Source organism: Dipodomys spectabilis, unplaced genomic scaffold (assembly GCF_019054845.1).
Source record: "Dipodomys spectabilis isolate Male_0828 unplaced genomic scaffold, ASM1905484v1 ptg000136l, whole genome shotgun sequence".
Classification (NCBI taxonomy): Eukaryota; Metazoa; Chordata; class Mammalia; order Rodentia; family Heteromyidae; genus Dipodomys; species Dipodomys spectabilis.
Window position 1 is genome coordinate 8,690,628 of NW_024870813.1, and position 20,178 is coordinate 8,710,805.

Here is a 20,178-nt window from a genome sequence, read left to right on the forward strand (position 1 = left end):
AGGAGGCATGATTAGAAGACTCAGCAGAAAGACAGAAGAGAGTTGAGCATATGTATTTGATATAAATATTATAGTTTTACAGAGACATCTAGATCAATATATGCCACATTTCATCTACCCCTTTGACAAAGTGAGCACAATGTATTCAGAGAAAGCTGTATAGGATTTTCAATTTACTCTCTATGATTTATTGTGACAGGATAGCTATGGGTTTTTTAAGTTCTTTATACTTGTTCCAGTAAAAATGGATATAGTATCTTTAAAAATAAACAGCCCAGAGCTGTGCATTTTACATTGTCTTCCTGGAGCAAGGCTCTGCTAAGGAGAGATCTAAGATGTCCCCTCCTTCCTGTGGCCTGATTGAAGTCAGATTGCCGCTGTCCTTCCTTCACCTTTGGGTGGGGTGGGGGGTACTGGGGGGTGCTGGGGGCTGCAAACAAGGAAATCACTTAGGAAGCAATTGCTGACATCTAGACATGATAAAATGATGGCATGAAGAAGAGCAAGGACAGAGCTGGAACCCAGTGGGAGAACTCAGCAGTCCAGATTCCTTTCCCTGGCACCAGCTACTCCCTCTCTTTAAAATCATCAAAAGGGGGGAGGAGAGAGAGGAGAGAGATCTGCCCACCTGGGACACCCGCCACATCACTGGACCTCAGTTTCCCCATTAAACGAATATAAGCAAATACAGCGAATATAAACAAATATAGGCTAAGCATTTGCTGATGGCATTCTGACACTAAGATATCCCTATCATGATCTTACTGTCACAGTTCCTCTTTTCAAAAGCCAGCAGCTCTAAGAACCACTTCCTAATCCTTTTTAAAGATATTTTTAAAGTGTGCAGGCTTTCCCTCTTATGGAGCTAAACTCATGCTCACTGGCTCTCTGGATGCATCAGTCACTGCAGCCTTCTGGTGGCTGCCAACTCATCCTTCTGTTTTGCCTTCTGCCCTAAGTGTATCCTAAAAGCGATTTGCCCAACTGAGCTCTCGAACCGGAGTTCTGCCTCAACCAAGCACGCAAGCTTTCCTAGCCGACCGTGAGGAGAAGTAGAATGACAGGAAAATGTGTGGCGCTGTACCTGAAAGGTGAAAATGGTTGATGATAGAAAAGCCATGACTATTTAGTGAGGATCAGCCCATGAAATAAGGGAGTGGCGATTTCCTGGTGAACCCTAATAGTCGGGCATTATTTTTATGCCATCATATCACACTCCATATGATGCCATGTCTCTTCTGTGATCCACATGTGGTACCCACTTCTAATTAACCCTGTGTGAGGGACCCATTCTGAATTCCATACACATCTTATTCCTTTCCAGAAAGTACCATTTTGTCACTAAGATGCTTCCTTGTGCTTCTGAGAATGGACCTTTTCATCTAAGCCATTACTATTAGTTTATGTCTAATACCACCTTTGCCCAAGAAATATTTGTCCACAGAACTCAATGGAGTTTTAAAACTGGGAGATTGTAGGTAGAGTGCCCTGGGCTCAATCCCCAGCACTGAAGACAAAAAGTGACTCTGATCTGCTAAAGTTGCTATGAAGTTATTTTAAAGTTCCTTTGAAAGTATTATATCTTTAGTGGCCATGACAGGGCACACCTGTGAGCCTAGCATTGAGAGACTGAGACAAGGGGGAAGTGTGAGTCAAGGCCAGCCCAGGTTATATAGCAAGACTGTCTTAAATAAGCAAACAAAATCAAAGTCCATACAATCAAGTCAATGTAAATCCGATCGACTTAGGTCTCTTGGCCATCTTCATAAACAGATTGCTCAAGCGTAGAAATCAGGCAGGAAGATTGCTGGGGCTGACAATGTTCCCATGCAGAGCCACATAGAAACAGCTTTCTGTCCCTAAAAAACTTAGTTTTCCTGACTGTTTCCTGACTGTTCCCCATGGTTACTATCCTTTGGGGTCCGGCTGCTGAGGAAGTGTTGAGCGAGGCTGGACATAGAATAACTTAAAGAGATCTTTAGATTACTTTGAAGACTCTTGGCTTAATGAATTGAGTGACTGAAGTTAAAATTTGGTTTAGAGTTCCTGACTGGTACAATGGATGACTTATTTTTATTATTCAGACTTTTCTGCCTTGAGCCCTCTGGCCCAACTAACCAGATGCAGCCAGAATCGACTGATACTATACATATTGTGTTGTAAGTGAGGGTCATCTTTGCTCATCCCACCCCCTAAGGCCAGATAGTCTCCCCTGGACCACTGAGAACCCTTCCAGAACCAGCTCCCCCGTATGGGGGCCTTGACCTGCCTGTCCAGGGGGAAGAGAAGCTGAAATATCTGCCATCGTCCCCTGCCAACCTTATCTTAGAGAGAATTGGAATCCAAGGCCCATACATTATCCTGGGCCAGTCATGTTTATTTCCTCTGCTAATGTCTGACAAGGCAACCTAAGGAAACTGAGGTTCAGAAAGGGTTACCTGAAAAGACAGAATGCACCTTTGTGCGTGCATGTGGATTGCACGGCATGTTGCATCTGCTGTATACTGGTGTACAAATGTCACATGACCTCAATCATTTGATGATACTTACAGTGGGAAACCCCTTTTCTGTTCCTCACATGTATTATCTCTTTAACTCAATCCCTGTGACAACCTTGTGAATCAGGCTCCAGCCTCCAGCCCCTCGAAAGTTCTTACTTATGAGTTTTAAAATGTAACATTGGTACCCAAGACTAGTTACTAAGTGTCTGATATCAATGTAGTTACATATGTAACTTTGTAGTTATGTACATATCATGGAATCCGACACAGATCCTCTTGGATAAAGATCTTGCTGGCTTCTTCAAATCATGTCTTGGAAAAATTATTGTTGTGTCCGGGCAGATAAGACACTCTTGATCTCCACTTAGAATATTTTCAATCATATTTTGAATAATGGAGGATACAATAAAATTTGCTTTTCTTCTCCTTGCCATGCTATCCTTCTTCAATCTAATGCCCCACTAGATTTTGCCACAGCACTAAGAATATTTCTGGAAAAAATTTCCCTATTTTCCACATATCCCTCATATCTCTCACATTCCTACTGGACCTCTGTCTTTTGCAGGGGCAGGGACTGGAGGGGCAGGTCTGACAGGGTGGATGCTAGTGAGAGAGGCTGTCTCTCCCTCTCCAGCCATCAATTCTGACTGCATTCAAACATTTTCAATATGTGGACTCCTTGATAACTTCCACTGTATGGAAACAAAATGGGAAATGATTATTGGCACAAAAGGGGGAGGCCGTAAATCTTCAAATCAGATACAGAACAGATTGGAACAATATGGGCTCTTCAAGGTTGCCATGATAATGTACCTAATAACTCTCCCTGGGCAAAAAGGCAATCTGCTTTCAATCAATCTTGCTTTTTTCCTGAGCAAAAATACCAATTATGTTGAAGGAAGATTTTTTTCTTCCTTTTTTGATAAGGACTGTTCTCCATCCCAGAAATCATGCTATAGCTAAAAGATATATATTTTTTCAATTGTCTAGAATAGTATTGGACAGCTAGCACCAAATGAAAAAAAAGTCAATCCTTTTATTTTCTTCTCTCCTTTCCTGCCAGCATTTGTCTACTTCTTAAGAGAAGTGAAAGCTAATTAAAGGCTTAAGGGGTAATATTGATTGCATTGGAATATATTTTATATGTACCCGGCACATTTTCAAGTAAGAGAACCCTGAGTTTCTTTTCCAAGGCTGAATAAATCAGCTGGGTGAGCATTTGATTCAAGGGTGAGGTACAGGGGAGGAGGGGAGCTCATCTCCTCCCCATCTACTTCACACTTATCTGTCTTAGGATGAATGATTTCGGAAGAGCAAGTGGGGTTGCTGGCAGACATTCATTCACTTCTTTGTGTGCTGGATAAGAAGAATGAATCTTCCAGCACTGTTCCAGACCTATCACAGACATGCACCCAGCTTTGAATAATAACTAGAAATATGTTAGTGTAGATCCTTGAACTTTTCAATGCCTGGTCCAGGAGGCTAGCTGGGCGACAGTAACCCCTCAAGTTTTCGTGCATTAGATAGGAATAAGTAGCTTTCTCAGGATCCTGCACATCCTTAGTAACAGAGGGAAAACCATATCTGACTTACTTTTTCCTTCAAGCCACGTTGTCGATTGTGAGGACAGCTGTCAGTGGAATTCATGTTAACATTGTTGGAAGTCTGCAGGGAAAATGTCTTCAGGGAGTGACACCAGGCAGTTCCATTGTCATTTGTGGTGAGGTCAAGTGATGAGAATTTCCACAAGCAACATGGTGAAGATTTGATATAATAGAAAATGTATATAAGCACTCCAGGGCTGGTGGCTCATACCTGCAATCGTAGGAGGATTGCTTGCCATTTTAGCCCAACTCAGATAGGACAGCCTGCAAGATTCCATCTCAGTGGAAAGAACTGAGATGTGGTTCTGCATGCTTGTCAGTCCAGCTACCACCGGGAAATTTAAAAAAAAAAAGGCAGTCATGGTCCAGGAACACACTTGAGAAGGAAGTAAGGCACTTTTTCAAAAATAACCAGCACAAAATGGGCTGGAGACATAACCCAGTGGTAGAGCACCTGCCTACTGAATGTAAGACTTTGTGTTCAAGCCCCAGTATCACCAAAAATACTTATCTAATCCAAGTGTTGAGATTATATCACATCCTCTGATGAAACAGTGTGTTCTATAGTCTTCTAATAAGGGAGAAGTCAATGATGTAGGCTTTAGGTGTGAAGTTTGGATAAGTAGCCAGGGAACCTTTGCTAATGTAGCAGATGCAGGCTAAGAGCAAAGTGACCAGGTTATGATATCCTTATGACATCTTTTGTGGAGTATCCCATTTATGGCCACTGCTTCCTTCGCCTTCGTGGCCATCTCTTTCCTGATCATTAAGTGTACCACTATAACAATAACAGTTCATAATGGTGATGTTAACTACCTCATGCATATTATTGATTTGCTCTTTATTCTGTACCATCTCTCTCTGACCAATGAGTTCACTGCATTATTTTCATGTACTCAGTCACGTACCAAATTACCTACCATGAAAGGAAAGACTGTTGTAATGGCTGGCATCTCATAGGATATCACCTAAGCCATCATCACTGCCACTATGAGCTGCCTCCAGCCAATGACTTTGTGCACAGAGCAATTATGAAGTGCAAGGGATCTGGCCCTTCTAGGTCTTAATCAGAAAATGCCTTCACTCTACAAAATCGACTCCTGTTGCAAAGTAGAGCTAGAAATCCACCCTGTGTCTCTACAGACTGAGGGGCCTAAGGAGATGAGTTAAGCCTTTTGCGCTATACAGTGGCTTTTGTTAGAAAGCTAGTATTGTTGCTAACTCCATAGCTAAATCTCAGCTTTTGTCTCAGAGGGAATTCTTGCATCCAACTGCTTTCTCCTAATTGGGCATCAGGAGGCAAATATAAATGGGCACAGGACAGCCTGGTACTGAGTTCACTTCAGTTCAGGAGGAGAACGATGGTAAAGGAACTATTCATCTCAATAGTTCTGGACAAGAGGTTCATGTCTCCTGGAGACAGAAGTCTGCAACATTCCAGAACAAAGCTAGCATTTCCAGCCTCGTGTCTTCCTAGCTTCTTCCTGTCTCTCAGGGGATCTGTTTAGCTCTCAAGGAAAATCCCAAGCACCCTCATTCAGTAGCCTCTGGAGCCAACTCAACCAGCAGCACCATCTCTGATTCTGTAGGCATCCCATACCCATTTAGCCCTGAATAATGCTCACTTACTGTAAAGTGTTACATGGCCCCATTGTCAGAGAAGTTATGGTGGAAAAATGCAAAAATTTCCTTTTTACTGCTTATGGCCAGCCGAGCCTATAACTTGTCAAGCTGCACATTAGCTACCCTGATAAAAGCCCGCTTTCTTACACACAAAATCATCGTTTCAGCAAGATTTGTTATCTCATTACCTGATAAGCTCTATGTCATAAACCAAGACTCATACAGTAAATCTCCCAGGAGGACGCTTTGTGGGCAGAAAGGGAGAGATATGAATCTGAAAGGGACTTGATAATGCAGCATTTAAGCCGCAAGCATAATGTCACTTATTGTTAAACGCATAAAACCACTTGGCCAAATGGTTGGGCTTTTAATAGGATTGTGTGTGTGTGTGTGTGTGTGTGTGTGTGTGTGTGTGTGTGTGTGTATTTGCGTGCACGCGCTCGTACCATCAGGTGAGCAGCCATATGCTTTTTTTCTGTCTGGGAGTCTCTGAGCACCTGCTAGCACTGCTGCTTTGCCTCACAGCCCTCCAGGGACAGGCACTGGGAGCTTTTGTTGAAGTGGTGGGAGGAGATGGAGCCCGCCCCCCACTGCCACCCACAGCTGCCTGCTTCTTCTGCCTTGCTGGAGATGGGGGTGTGAGGGTGACTTCCGTGGGGCTCAGCTTGATCTCACTGGTATCTCCTGTTCAGGCACATTGTGGTCTGTGGACACATTACTCTGGAGAGCGTTTCCAACTTCCTGAAGGACTTCCTGCACAAGGACCGGGATGACGTCAATGTGGAGATCGTCTTTCTCCACAAGTAAGAGTCTGCTGCCGTGAGCAGACTGTGCATCCAACTACACACTCCCTGCCTGAGCACCCACAGCCATGGTGATGGGAGTGGTTAGGGATTAGGGGCAGAGATGGATCAGCCAAGAGCCCTGTTGGGCCTGGAGAATGTTACTCAATCAGTGGGAGGGGAATCATTACACACAGATAGGTGCCCTGGTGAACCGCAGAGCCTGCCTCCATGCAGGTGGTTCTGGGACCACATCTGAGTTTCTCTCAGGAAGAAATCACAGTGGGGTTCACTCTGGTTCCAACCTAGCATTCCAACCTAAGCAATGTGGCCCAGATGTATGTGTGTACACCGGTGCAGAATAGTAGTCTGATGATGTGGAAGCACAGGTGTAGAGGGTGACCAAGCTAGACAGCTGCAGAGGAGGAAGTGGGGGATTAGGTCGTCACACTGCTGTTTCGGCTAGCCTCTGCCTGCACCCCTCTCTAGCACTGCACGCGGGCAGTCTCTAGAATCATCTGCAGACAGAGTCAAGTGCATCCTTCAGTCTGAATCTTGCCTCAATCCATTGCCGGAGGATCAAGTTACTGCATTTTCTCTGTGCCTCCCCTTGCATACCCATAAATCAAGGAGATAAAAATGCCCCCTCCTTGGACAGTTGTGAGAGTGTAATGAAACGATCCACGGATGGCAGGGAGGGCCCCATGGAGGTGAATACTGTCATAAAAGGGAAGAAGGGTTAAGAGTGCTCAGTCCGTCAGGAGGTGGGTGTCACATGCATTGTGTGGGGAGAAGAGTAAGAGACCTTCTCTCTCTATGCAACATGATGGATGTCGCTGTAGTTGATCCTCTTTTGGGGGACACAGGATTGAAGAAGATTTGGGGCCTCTATTATGCTGGCATGAGTGGTACCACAACTGTCTTCTTTGCTGGAGATGATGCTAAATAAGGCCATTCCTGGAACGTTGTCAAGGGGCCAGCATAAAGCACCCATGTTGGTGTTGGTTTGATAAGGTGTTGACCACCCTAAGACTCAATCCTCCTCTGGAAGCCCCCAAGGTTAAAATACCACAAGCTCTCAGTTCCAGGGCGTATATGTTTTTCTCTGGCATTTGTTCACAGACTGGCACACTTCTGACCTGCCATTGTGTTCTTTACCATATTCTGGACAGGTAGATTGAGCCCTGGCAACACAGGTGCAGGAACCCACAGGCTTTATTCAGTGCCTAGCTGCTGCTGACCAACTATGGGTGGGGCCAGTGCTCTGTGTAGGGAATGTTCTAGAGATATGTAAAGCCTATAAGTTCTGCCTTCATCCTGCTGAACATTTCAACATGAGTACAGAGGCCACAAGAAGAGAATAGCATTGATCTTCTATTGAATAGTTAGTGAATGCTGAATTCGGTTTAATCAAGTGACAGAACTCCAGTGGACATCTCTCTCAAAGACAGACCAGTGCTGCCCAAATTAACACAGGGATTGAAAGGATTGGTTGCTATTTGCACAGATAGCTGATCTTCACTACTGTTTAAATGGAGTGTAATAATTTGGCTTCTAATGCTTTAATTATTAAGGTTCATCTTTGTGTCCCTAAGACTCTTACCAGTGTCACACTTATAATAGTTGGTCCAATTAATCAACCTCTCAAAGCTCTGGGTAAATAGAATACCTTCCCATTGGGTTGTTATGAGGTGTAAATAAGTTAATAGTTGTCAAGGGTGTTGAATGCTGTCTACATATAAGAGACACTCATAAAAGTTATCAATGATTACAACACATGTTTGGGAAGTGATGCTGTAGTGTAGTTGTTGGCACATCAAAGTTGTAACTGAATATCCTCTCGGGGTGCCCAGTCCCATCTCTGTAGATGGCATGTGAGTCTCATCTCTGCAGAATTAGTAAAGTCTACTCACATTTAAGGAGGGCCGTCTGCTTTTCTGAGATTACTGATTCCAGTTCTAGTTTCATCCAGAAAACTTCCCACAGGCACACTCAGAAATAATGCCTAGTGTGGCATCTTCTTGATATCCCAATCAAGTTGACACAAAATTATACATCACAGTGATGCCACAGCGTTAGCTCCTCCAATAAAAACAGACAGAAGACATGGGCAATATTCCTGTACCTTCCATTGGCCCCTGCCTCGGTAAAGACCACAAACCTTGTGATTTCACCTCTACTAGATGTGTTTTTTAGCTAAAGCCCATATATTTGAAGGGCAAGAACTTTTACCACATCATCCTGTGGAGATTGGAGAAAAGAGAGGCATGGAGGCTGAACTCCTGAGTCTGTTATCTTCATGGCTGTTTCTTTTTCTCCCCGTGCAGCATCTCCCCTAACCTGGAACTCGAGGCTCTGTTCAAACGACATTTTACTCAGGTGGAGTTTTATCAGGGTTCAGTCCTCAATCCACACGATCTTGCAAGAGTCAAGGTAAGAAGGAGGAGAACTGGAGGTTGGGGAGTGGGACTCTGCATTCAGGGGACATAACTTTCAGGATGGCCAAAAGCAATCTCCTGAATCTCTCACAAGATGACTTACATACCACCAGCTTTGACGTCACCCTTCTACTGTGCCCAGGACTTTGCTCTGCTGGTACATGCCAGGCCACCTAGAAACATTCCAGTTAGACTACTCTTCACCTAAAGCTGATTTTGCTGGTTCCTGGACCTACCTAAGAGTCTTAATACAACATAGTAATCAATCAGTTACCATCTTGAATATTGAGTTCGACTCAATATAGCTCCAACGTTCATTCGTCACGTTTGAAAGAAAAATTGGAGTAAAGGAAAAAAAATTAAATCTTACGAAGCCATAGAACTTTGACTTTGAACTTTTTTTCCTCACTGAAGACTCAAGGTGCAACACTTAAGTTGTAGGTACCTGGCATCACTTGGTAATAAGCTAATTGTTTTTCCCCAGAACCTACTCAATTAGCATCTTCTTCCAAAGTACCCCCAAAGCTTAGAAGGGACAGTGACATGGTGGCAAAATGGAATCTATTACTTTATGTCTTTCACATAGATTTTGTAAGCTTACTCAATATCCACATGCCAGTGGGAATTCATTAATATGGCTGAAGCCACTGAAATTTAAATGCTAACTGTGGTCACCACATACTTCTATAAATACCATAATTGACAAGCATACATAATCCAAGAGGATCTGCATAAATTCTTTGCATTACTAAGGAAATCTACAGACAAGCTATGACATACCATGGAGGCACCATGCCCTCCCACCCATGCAGGAGTGGTCTAGTAAGTACAGCATACCAAGGAGACAGATTGCAGACTCGGGACACCATGAGAATTCTCATGCTTATTTAGACCACTTAATCTTAATATTATCCAGACATGACCCAAGTTATGGTTAATGTGAAATCTTAGAAGAACAGAGAAAAGAGGGCTTTTTTTTTTTTTTGGTTCGTGGACCTAATTTAATGCAAACAGTTATTACCCTATCAGATTCATGGGCCCCTCTAGGGTATAAACTCCTCTTGGTTCATGTTTAGATATGTCAGTAGGTTGAATTTTGAGTTCATCTGTAACGTACCATTACATATATGTAGGTCTGCTGTCTTTTGGATATCTGAATACTAAACAACACAGAGTTGTTACCCACTCTAGAACTCTAGTCTCTTCTTAGCCCATCGATGATGGTGGTGTAAAAAAAAAAAAAGAGCTTAGGTGAATTCTTTGGCGGCTAAATTTCTGAATCCCCAACTACTCAGTTAATTTGCTAATATGAGGGAAGTGACCTAGCCAACCAACATCCATTTTCTGGCTAGAAACTTAGTTTGATGGCACAGATGATTGAGAAATGAGGTGAGGAGGGAATTAAAAGGCTTAATGAATTGCATTTAAGGAACCTGGTAGTCCACATGTAAGTGGCTATGCCAAAGTCTAATTGCCAGCAACAATAAGATGAAATGTTTATTCCTTAATGAGAACTTGCGGCCTCCACTTTTCACAAACCTATAATCGTTTAGAATTTTTTCTTTTTCTTTTCTTGCACAAAACACCATGTTTTCTAAGAGCTGACAATGGGCGTGGGGGGTACAATTGAGGGTGGCTTCTTATATGCTTGTGTTCTGTGATTTTTTTTTGCTTTGTTTTCTTTTGGTGTCTCAGATAGAGTCAGCAGATGCGTGCCTGATCCTTGCCAATAAGTACTGCGCTGACCCAGATGCTGAGGATGCCTCCAACATCATGAGGTAATTCTGGGGTTTTGGGTGGGGAGGACCCGAGGCTCAGCCCTCTGTGGCCCACTTACAGACCTTTGGGATGTGCATAGGAAGTTCACTAGCTTTGTGGGACCATTTTTCCCCCATCAGCTGCTCCACCATTGGTGCCCTCAAGATGTTTTCAGTTGCTATCACTAGGGGGCAGTCCTGCTGGTTTCTGGAGGAAGTGGCGGCAGCTAAACATGCAAAGGGCAGGTATACATAGAAAAGTATCTGGCCCAGAATTTCAACAGTGTTAGAGCAAACCTAATGTTTACAGGAGGTTGATTAGTATCACCCCCAAAGAGATGATTGACCCTCAGTGTGTTTTAACCCATTTCCCCAAATGAGTGTTGTTCAGTGAATTTATTAACTAGGAATCTCAGAGACCTTGTACTATAGAGCGTTTCTTAAGCCTTTTTGGCTGCAAACACCTACCTGTGTTTCTTTAGAGGTATAATCTCCTGTGGGAGGACCCTCTGTAAAACATCTCCCAGAGCCTTTTCAAGACATGGTTAGCTCTTCCCTCTCTATCTTTAATCTTGGCTCCAGTTCGAACACCATACTCTTTTCTCATTCCAGAAAAGCATCCATTCAATGGCTGTTCTTTCCACAGACCTATCCATAGTCACATCCCATGACTCTGAAATGCCTAAAAAGTCAAGATGCTTTGCCTTTTTGGAATGTGTCTCTTCTCTTTTTTGGAATTGAGGAATAGCAGTTTGAGCAGGGTTAAAGAGACTCTTCTGGAGATGGGTGGAACTCAGAGAAGGCACTCATGCTGTGTTCCTAGCCACCTGTGCTTAATTGCCAACAGCCACCCTTTGAGCCCCTCAAAGGTCCCCCTCTCCTGCAGTTTACTTCACTGTGTGTCCTAGATATCTACCTAAAGATGAAGGTTGGGAAGTTTCCCAAGTGTCATTGTAACATTCTTATCTCCTTTGTTTCTGGTTTAAAGCAATGGCCCCAGGTGACATGATCTTTCTTATCAGTGATGCAGAGAAATTCTACTGGTGCATTTGGGATGAACATCTCCCCTCTGGTCCTTGTGTCTGGCAGACAAGATCTGAAACAACCTTTACTTTTCTTTAGTTATAATAGGGCTTAGAGCAGTGTTTTAAGGGAGTCAGTGCATGAACTCTTACAAGGCTTGGGCTTGTGGGGTTATAAAGTGGAATGAGAACTCACTTCTGACCTGGCCCTCCTATAACTCAGCGCAGCTGGAATGTGACTACACTGGCCAAGTTCAGAGTGTCATTGATCCCTTTTTAAAATAAGTAGTATTTCCATCCTTTGACTTATTTTTTTCCTTGTTGTTTGCCACCATTTGAAGTAATGTAAAAAGAAGTCTTTAAGGGACCAGGCTTCCTTATCTTTGCAATTTCAAAAAAAACAAGCAAACAAACAAAAACCCAGAAAATGAAGATCATGATTTTGACCTCACAGAGAAGTTGATGATGATGGTTAATAATAAGAATAATGAAAGAAATAACAGCTTTGAACCCTGAATTATAATAGGGTTAATATAAACACAAATAAGTAGGAGAGTGAGTCACAGAATACCAAGGTGTAGAGATTATCCTTTATAGGTAGTATCAGAAATATATTGAAGCCATTTAACTAGAACTAGAACGAAGGCCTAAAATGCAGTAGGAAGTTCAGGGTTAGAAATAGATTCTCTTTTTTTTCTCTTATTTGTATATTCTCCCCTTCTCCTTAGCTTAATGAGGCCCAATCTGCCCCTTTTGAGATTAGATGTCAAAGGGCCAAGAGCTAAGGCAGCCAAGTGGCTGATGCTGTGAGTTGTACTGAGAGGTTGACAGAGGTTCAAAGTCTGTAAGTTATAAGCAGAGCCCAACACAACACTTTTTCAAAAACAAAATGAAATCCTTCAAGAGCAAAAGCCCAGAGTAGATTTGTACAGGGAAGGGCCCTTTCATGATCCACTTCTTAAATTCACAAGTGACAGCTTTTCTGAGAAAGCTGTTTCTGGACTGCTATCTTCTCCATCTTTATACAGAAGGGGGCAAAGTGGTGGACCATGCTTGATAGGAATTTTGTGGGGGCAGTTGGGATAAATACACTTTTTGAAAAAAATTGGCTTAGGAGGTGGGCCTTTCTGTGGAATTCCATTCTTTAGCCTTCCTTGTCACAGAAGGAAATGTACAATGTCACCTCTGACAGGGTCGGTAATAACAAAAACCATAACTTACAAGTGGAGAGAGCTTTTAATGATTTCAAAGCATTTTCACATCTGGTCTCCCATTTGCTCCTCATACCAAGCTTGTGAAGTAAATAAAGCAGGTACCATTGCCTGCCCCATGTCCAGATGAGGAAGAAGGAACAGAGAGCCCAGGGATTTCCCGAAGGTCACTGGTTCATTAACACAATAACTGGAGTGGGGGCCAGGTGTTTCTATTCATCTTCTCCACATACTTCCCCTTTCAGCCCTGTGACTGACAGCAAGAGGACTCCTGGTGAGGAGTGGACTTAGGGTAGCTGTTGCCCAGAATGGACTGAGGGCAATTGGCTGGGAATTATTCACAAGATTATGACTTCTGCAAGACACCGGCACTTGTGTCTGACCAACACTTGAGTCATTCTTTAACTGTGGAAAGCTGAGTCTTTCCAAATTATATTTTCAAAGTGAGGGTAGATGAGTGTGTGACAATTGGAACTGTTTGCTGGGAGGCTTATTTATTTTATCATTGTTGTCTCCAAGTTGTTAACTTGTAGAATGGGACTCATAGCAGATAGTTTGGAAGCTGGTTCCTGAGGTTTGGGACATGGGGCAGGCACCTCTGCAGACCCCAGGATTGGAGCTTGCTTGGTAAAGGCAGTGATCCTGCTACAGACTTCCCACCTTCAGTCTACACAGATGGAGAGCCCATCATCCAGGCACCACAGGGCCCCTCGTGTTTTATAACACCCAGGGCATACACTACTGTCTTGTGATTTCTTTTAAGCATTATCAAAAGGCACAGTAGTAGTTACTCAGCTAGCTTGGAGCAGTGGTTGCCGTCACTCTGGATGGTCCTGGCTGCTAGCCCTACCTGTGTTCCGTTTAAAGATTAATCAAGTGAATCCTCTTTGGGACTCACTCTGTCGGTAAGGAAAGGCTGCTCCAACTCTACTTTTCTCTTTTTTTCAGAGTGATCTCCATAAAGAACTACCATCCGAAGATCAGAATCATCACTCAGATGCTGCAGTATCACAACAAGGTAGGATGGTGGATTGTTATTCTGACACCAGTCTCTTTTCCTTTACACACACACAGACACAGAGACACACACAGACACACACACACACAGACACACACACACACACACACACACACCACCACCACACCAGTGTTGAGCAAAGGCCTGGTAAAGACATAATGGTTAAAAAAATTCTCCCTGGGCCAAATAGCTTGTTTGCAATGGACCCCTGCGAGAAAAAACCTTCAAACTGTTCATTCATTTTGGAAGCAACTGAACGCCTTGGTTCAAATGTTGATATAGTCTTAGATTACATCCATACCTACATTCAAAAAACTTTCATTTCTATGTGTGGCAGTCATTTCACCAAATAATATTTAGTGAATATTTACAGTACAATGAGCACCTCCCTGACCCCCACATGGCTAGCAGTGAGCCAAAAGTCTTTATTTTATGACTCAGAGACTCAGCAGGTAAGGTAGAGAGTGGTCCAGGCAAGTGTCGGGGCCTAGCTATGAGACCAGGCGAACCTGAAGTAGCGAAATGCAAGCCCAGTGATGAAAGCGGAACCTGACGTTTTCAAATTTGAAATGAGACTTTGAAGAGTTGAATTCAGGAACAGAGGTAGCTGTGCAAAGATTAAACACAGAGGAATGATCCTAATATTCGAGCCAACAATGGAGGTTGAGTGGAAGGAAGCACACCTCAGAGTGTATGTTATCTTCCTGTGACTGCTACTCAGTGAGCCCGTTGAATGTCTCTCATCCAAAGACAGTGTTCCTTCGCTCAGTCTGTCAGCAAGCTCCCTGGAAAACAGCTTTGGGGGAGGAAAGGTGGGGCCTTGCTCTATTTGATATGGTACCAGTTATCTCCTTAATGAAGCTTAGAAGCTGAAGGCTGCTCCGGTACCTGGGGCCAGGTGTCCTGTCTGAACAGAATAACTCCCTGCTGGGTTATGAGTGAGAACATGCCTCATCTCATAGGCCATATCACCTAAGAAATAGGCAGTCAGGTGACCCAGAAAAAACTCCATTCTGCCAAATGCACCAGCACCATGCCGTTATTTCTTAATTGCTGGCAAGTGCTGGCCCATTTTGCTGTGTGGAAGCCCATCAGAGGCCATCATTGAGTGGAGCCTGCTGTCGGCAACTGGCCCACTGCTTGAAACTGGTGCCCAGTGCCCACCATTGCCCAACCCTCAGCAGGTGGCTTCACTGCAGAGCATGTGCTTCTTCAGCCAGTGGGTTTGATGGTGGGCACCCAAGGTCATATTCCCTTGTTTGTCTATGGAGGAGAGAGAAAGCAAGGATATTGGTAACTTGCAGGTGTCAATCTGGAGAAGGGTTTTGACCGCAGTCCCTGTGGGAGGAGGTGAATTTTATTAGCCAAACTGTGGCTGGTGACAGCTCCTGCCTCAAGGAACACTCCTTCTTTCATTTGTTATTTGAAATTTCAGTTAGAGTAGGAGTGCTTTAAGCTGTTGTTTAGCTTTTTGTCTGGATTTAGACTGAATAGGAAAAATTAATGTTGTATGTTTAGAAAGGGATGTCAGTTCCTTTTTTTCTCTTTCCAGTGGGGCTGACGTAGCATCTTCAAGAAATTAACAATGATTTTCAGCTATGTAGTTCCTGTCAAACTCCAAGCAGCTCAACTAGCCTAAAGGTCCAGATGGTACCTGATCACTAATCACATGAACACAGCATCCGGAATGTCTTGGCTGGCCCTCTGCATTGTAGCTTTTTATTTTTTCAGAAATGACAAAGACATCAACAGACCTATGATTATTTGCTTAAAACATATCTTGTTTAGAACCATCCCAGACTATTTGGGTTTGTGGGTCAGGCAAAAATCAGATGCAGAATGCTATAAGATTAGTAAGGACACAGGGATAATTTTGACATAAAGGTGTTCCCCCCTATTATTTTGTCCTCCGTTTTAGAGCAGGAATGAAAAGCCTACCTGTTGTTATATGTCATGTCCTTCCTTGTAGAGTTTCAAGAGGACAGTGCTTCACTCTGTGTCATAGCTTTGCTCTGTTTCCTTATAGTCTCTACCTCCCTTTTCTCCAAGGTTTTCATCCTCTTTTCTTCCAATATCTTTTCATTTCTCTCTTGGCACCTTCTCTGCATCCATCCATCCATATAGATGTCCATAGATCTATACACATTTAAACTTGCTTAAATGGACAAAACGTGTGTGTGTGTGTGTGTGTGTGTGTGTGTGTGTGTGTGTGTGTGTGTGAGTGTGAAACATTATGTTTCTAGGAACACATTCCAAAAGGCAGTTGATCCCATAATTGGACACAAAGCTTGAAACAGAAACAATGTCAATCTCCTATGATCTAATGGTGGTTGATATTCTAGATCCTAGGAGGATATAGGCAAAATGCCTCCTTGCTTTCCATAGAAACTACTCCTGAAACTTTCATCATAGTAATTTATGTCCTATTTTATGGTTTTAAAAGAGCTTTGACTTTGGAGATCTAATTTAGTTCTTGTTGGGCCATCTGTGCATTTTAGCATTCTTCTAGTGCAACTTCAGACCATAGGTCTGGCATGGACAGAGCAACTCTGATGAATACAGAAACCTGTCACTTGGCAGTTAGGGAGCTAGGACACAATAGCCAATTGCCATCTCTTGAAATGGGGTCAAAGCCCCTTGAACCAAACTGTAGTTCTTAAGAGAGAAGGTGTGGTATTCTCCAAAGCAAATCTCTCTCGTATTCTACATTTTATGGACAGAAGCAGTCTGGCCATCTCTGAAAAGACAAAAGAAATGCTAATTGGAGTGAAATGCTTTGGAACTCTTCAGCAAAAAACAGTTAGTGACATCTTAGAAAAGTGTCACTCCTAATGGTCTACCAATTAATGGATTTCTTTTCCCTTCAGATTGGAGCAAAAGAGGACTTGGAAACTAAAGTGGCATTTTTCTCTAACTTGGAAGCCAAGTCCCAACTAATTGTCCAGTGCAATATAAGATCTTTGAGGTTTCTACTCCCAAGGAGGGCAGTAGTTGTGCTAGTCAGTTGTAGTCACAACTACCTGAGATAATCAACTTATGAGACAAAGAAGTTCTTTTTGCTTACATGTTGGGAGTTTTTTTTTTTTTTTTTTGGGTCCGGTCATGGGCCCTGAACTCTGGGCCTGGGTGCTGTCCCTCAGCTCTTCAGCTCAAGGCTAGCGCTCTACCACTTGAGCCACAGCACCACTTCCGGCTTTTTTCTTTTTGCTTATGTAGTGCTGAGAAATCGAATCCAGGGCCTCGAGCATGCAAGGCAAGCACTCTATCACTGAGCCACCTTCCCAGCCCCCATGTTGGAAGTTTTAGTCCAAGATTAATTGGCGCTGCTCCTCAGCCCTAAGTGGTACATCATAGTGGGAGAGTATAGGAGAGTATAGTGGATCAAAATTGCTTAGCTCAGAGCAAAAAGTAGGAGAGAAAAGACTGGTCTTCCAGCTATCCCCTTCAGGGCAAATCCCCAGTGACCTCAGGAGTACCTGGTAGGCCTCATCTCTGAGAGGTTGCATCATCCTCAATAGCAGCAGCCTAGAGATCAAACTTTGATTACATGGTCTTTAAGGGGCCATTTAAGGATTTTAATGACAGCAGTGTTTTTCCTCTTGAGTGGCCTTCTTTATTCCTCCCGGTACATCCCCAAGGTTGTATATGTGTCAAGAGGTGAGGCTGGACTTCATACCTATTGGTTTCTCCTTGAGATGATGGGTGATCCAGTAGCAGAAATAGAGGGTGGTCCTGTTTGCAGGGACCCACTCTTTGTCTCCTTCAAGTTAGAGAAGAAGTGTCTCCAGACTCCTTTGTGGCCATGTTGGCATTTCTCACCATCCCCAACTTCCTTCAAGCTTAAGAGGACAAAGTTGCCAGAAGTTAAAAAAAAAAGTGTTTGAATTAGTGGGTCAGCCTTTAGTATATCCACCTTACTTTCTGCCCCATGATTGGAGCAAATATGATGGCTAAGAGAAAAGGCCACAGAAGCCTGAAGCACGCATGACTTTCATGTGTAATAACAAGAAAAAAAATATGCCTAAAGAACTCCCACCAGATGGAGCCCTTGTGAGGGACCCATGGCTGAAATGCCTGGGCTTCATACCCTGGATGGCAGAGAGGGATTTCACAGGCTACCTGGAAAAACTTTTCCTTGTTTGTTGCAAGGCAGCATGAAGGTGATGTGGTATCTCTCCAGATTTCCTGTCCCACACATGTTCATGATTTGAGTGAAAACTTTTCCTCGTTCTTCTGAGATGATGCTGCTACAAATGAGATCTTTCTTCCCATCAATTAATGTTTTCTATCATAAGGCCAGGAAAGTAAAGGCAAGACGTTGCCTTCTTAAGCCAGTGAAGAGTGGGGGAAGAAATGGGAGGAAGAGTAGGGTGAGTTGTCCTGATGGAGTGTAGGTGCTTGCCTCTGTAGGAATCACCACCTGCTCTGGCCCCCACACAGGCCTGTGTTAGCTGTATTCTTACCAGGGGGCATGCAGCCACCTTTTTGAGGAGTAACCATGACTTCCTTAGGACTCACATGATTGTCCCAGGAGTAGATGTGGCAAGAAGGGATTTCATAGCAGTGGTGTTTCTACATGAAGAGCATGGAACCCTTGGGCTTGCTCTGTATTTCTGCAATGTAGTCTTTCACTCTACTGGTATAACTCACCCAGTTGCCCTGAATGTAAAGGAAAGCCTCCTTCAGAATCCCTCATTTGCTGATTGGTGGAGAGAAGTCATTTCGGAGGTATAGAATCTTGGTTCGAACAGGGGCTCTGGGGTTCAGCATCCTATGCAAATTAGGACTTTTTTTCTGCAACAAGTTGGGGCAGTAATACTTTTAAAGGATGAAGATCTTGTAGCTTTTGAGGTAGCCCTCTCCATTTATTAAAAAAAAATACATCCTGTGAAAGCCCTTTTATCAAATAAGCCAAATGCCTGCTCTTTTGAATCAGTGAATCTGATTTCCGGCCACCAGAACAAAGCTAATCTGACCCAGCAGTACCTGAGGTATTCAGATAGAATTGTCCTGCCACTGTGAGGATGAGTGGCCCTTCTGTAGATCAGACATTTCTGGCTCTCTTGATTGTTCCTCAGAAGCTCTGTTCCAGAACAGTCACCTCCTCTTGTCTCTGTCCTTTTCCTTTGGAAGTTGTTTGACGCATCATCTTCCCTCTTTAAATCTGATGGCTAAAACTGGAATTTGTCTGACCTGTTCACACACAATGAAACACTAATTTCTCTTGCTCTAGAGACAGTTTCTAACATGCAAACATTAGCTTTCTCTGTAATGTGTCACATGGATTCTATTTGAGGGTTTAGTTAGCCACATACTCTTATTTTCTCTCTCCCTCTCTCTGTGAATGTGTATTTGTTTTGTGTCTTCTGCCAAGTTAGATGTTCTCATGTCAAATTAATATAATTGATTAATATGAACCTAAATGCTAGACTTTTTTTGCTTTTTCACTAAATTTTTGTCCAAGTCCAGATAATTTTTTTGAATTTAGCCTTCATTATTTCAGTGTATTATTTATGACTCTCCACTTAAAAGTAATTGTATCAGTTTGCATCTGGGTCCATGTCTTGGGATCTGACTTAACTGTTTAAAAAGGCCAGTCTGGTAACAAGTTTGACAAGAAATGTACTTATTACCTTACTTACGTAACTGTAACCCCTCTGTACATCATCTTGACAATAAAAAAAAATGAAAAATTTAAAAAAAGAAAGAAAGATAAAAAGACCAGTCTGTCTGCAACAGATTGTAAGATGTATAAGATGGATTTCTTTTGATAATTTAGATTAGTGTTTCTTAAAATTGTGCCTCCCCCTCCCAAACCAGAAGCACCAGCCTCCTCACTGCATTACCTTGATGCCTCTGTGAACAAAATACCTAACAGAATAACTTAAAAGAGAGAAAATTAGCTGGGTGCTAGGGGCTCACATTTGTAATCTTACCTACTCAGCTCAGGATGCTGAGATCTGTGGATCACAGTTCAAAGCCAACCAGGGCAGGAAAGTGTATGAGACTCTTATCTCCAATTAAACACCAAAGACCTGAAAGTACAACTATGGCTGAAGTGGTAAAGCACTAGCCTTGAACAAAAGAAGCTCAGGGACAGAGCCCAGCCCAGGCCCTGAGGTAAAGCCTCAGGACTGATGAGCACGCACGCATGTGCACACATACACACACACACACACACACACACACACACACACACACACAGAGGGAAAGATTCATTTT

General features: G+C 43.2%; 1 protein-coding gene across 5 annotated transcripts in view; it reads left to right on the forward strand.

The window, feature by feature from the left end:
* Positions 1 to 20,178, forward strand: part of Kcnma1 (potassium calcium-activated channel subfamily M alpha 1) — a 699,649-nt gene that overhangs the window by 492,110 nt on the left and 187,361 nt on the right. For all 5 annotated transcript variants that reach the window (XM_042690241.1, XM_042690238.1, XM_042690240.1 and 2 more), the window contains exons 10-13: positions 6,421 to 6,531; positions 8,838 to 8,943; positions 10,644 to 10,726; positions 13,887 to 13,956. In XM_042690241.1, the coding sequence (XP_042546175.1) occupies positions 6,421 to 6,531; positions 8,838 to 8,943; positions 10,644 to 10,726; positions 13,887 to 13,956 (370 nt within the window). The remainder of the gene's footprint in view (positions 1 to 6,420; positions 6,532 to 8,837; positions 8,944 to 10,643; positions 10,727 to 13,886; positions 13,957 to 20,178) is intronic.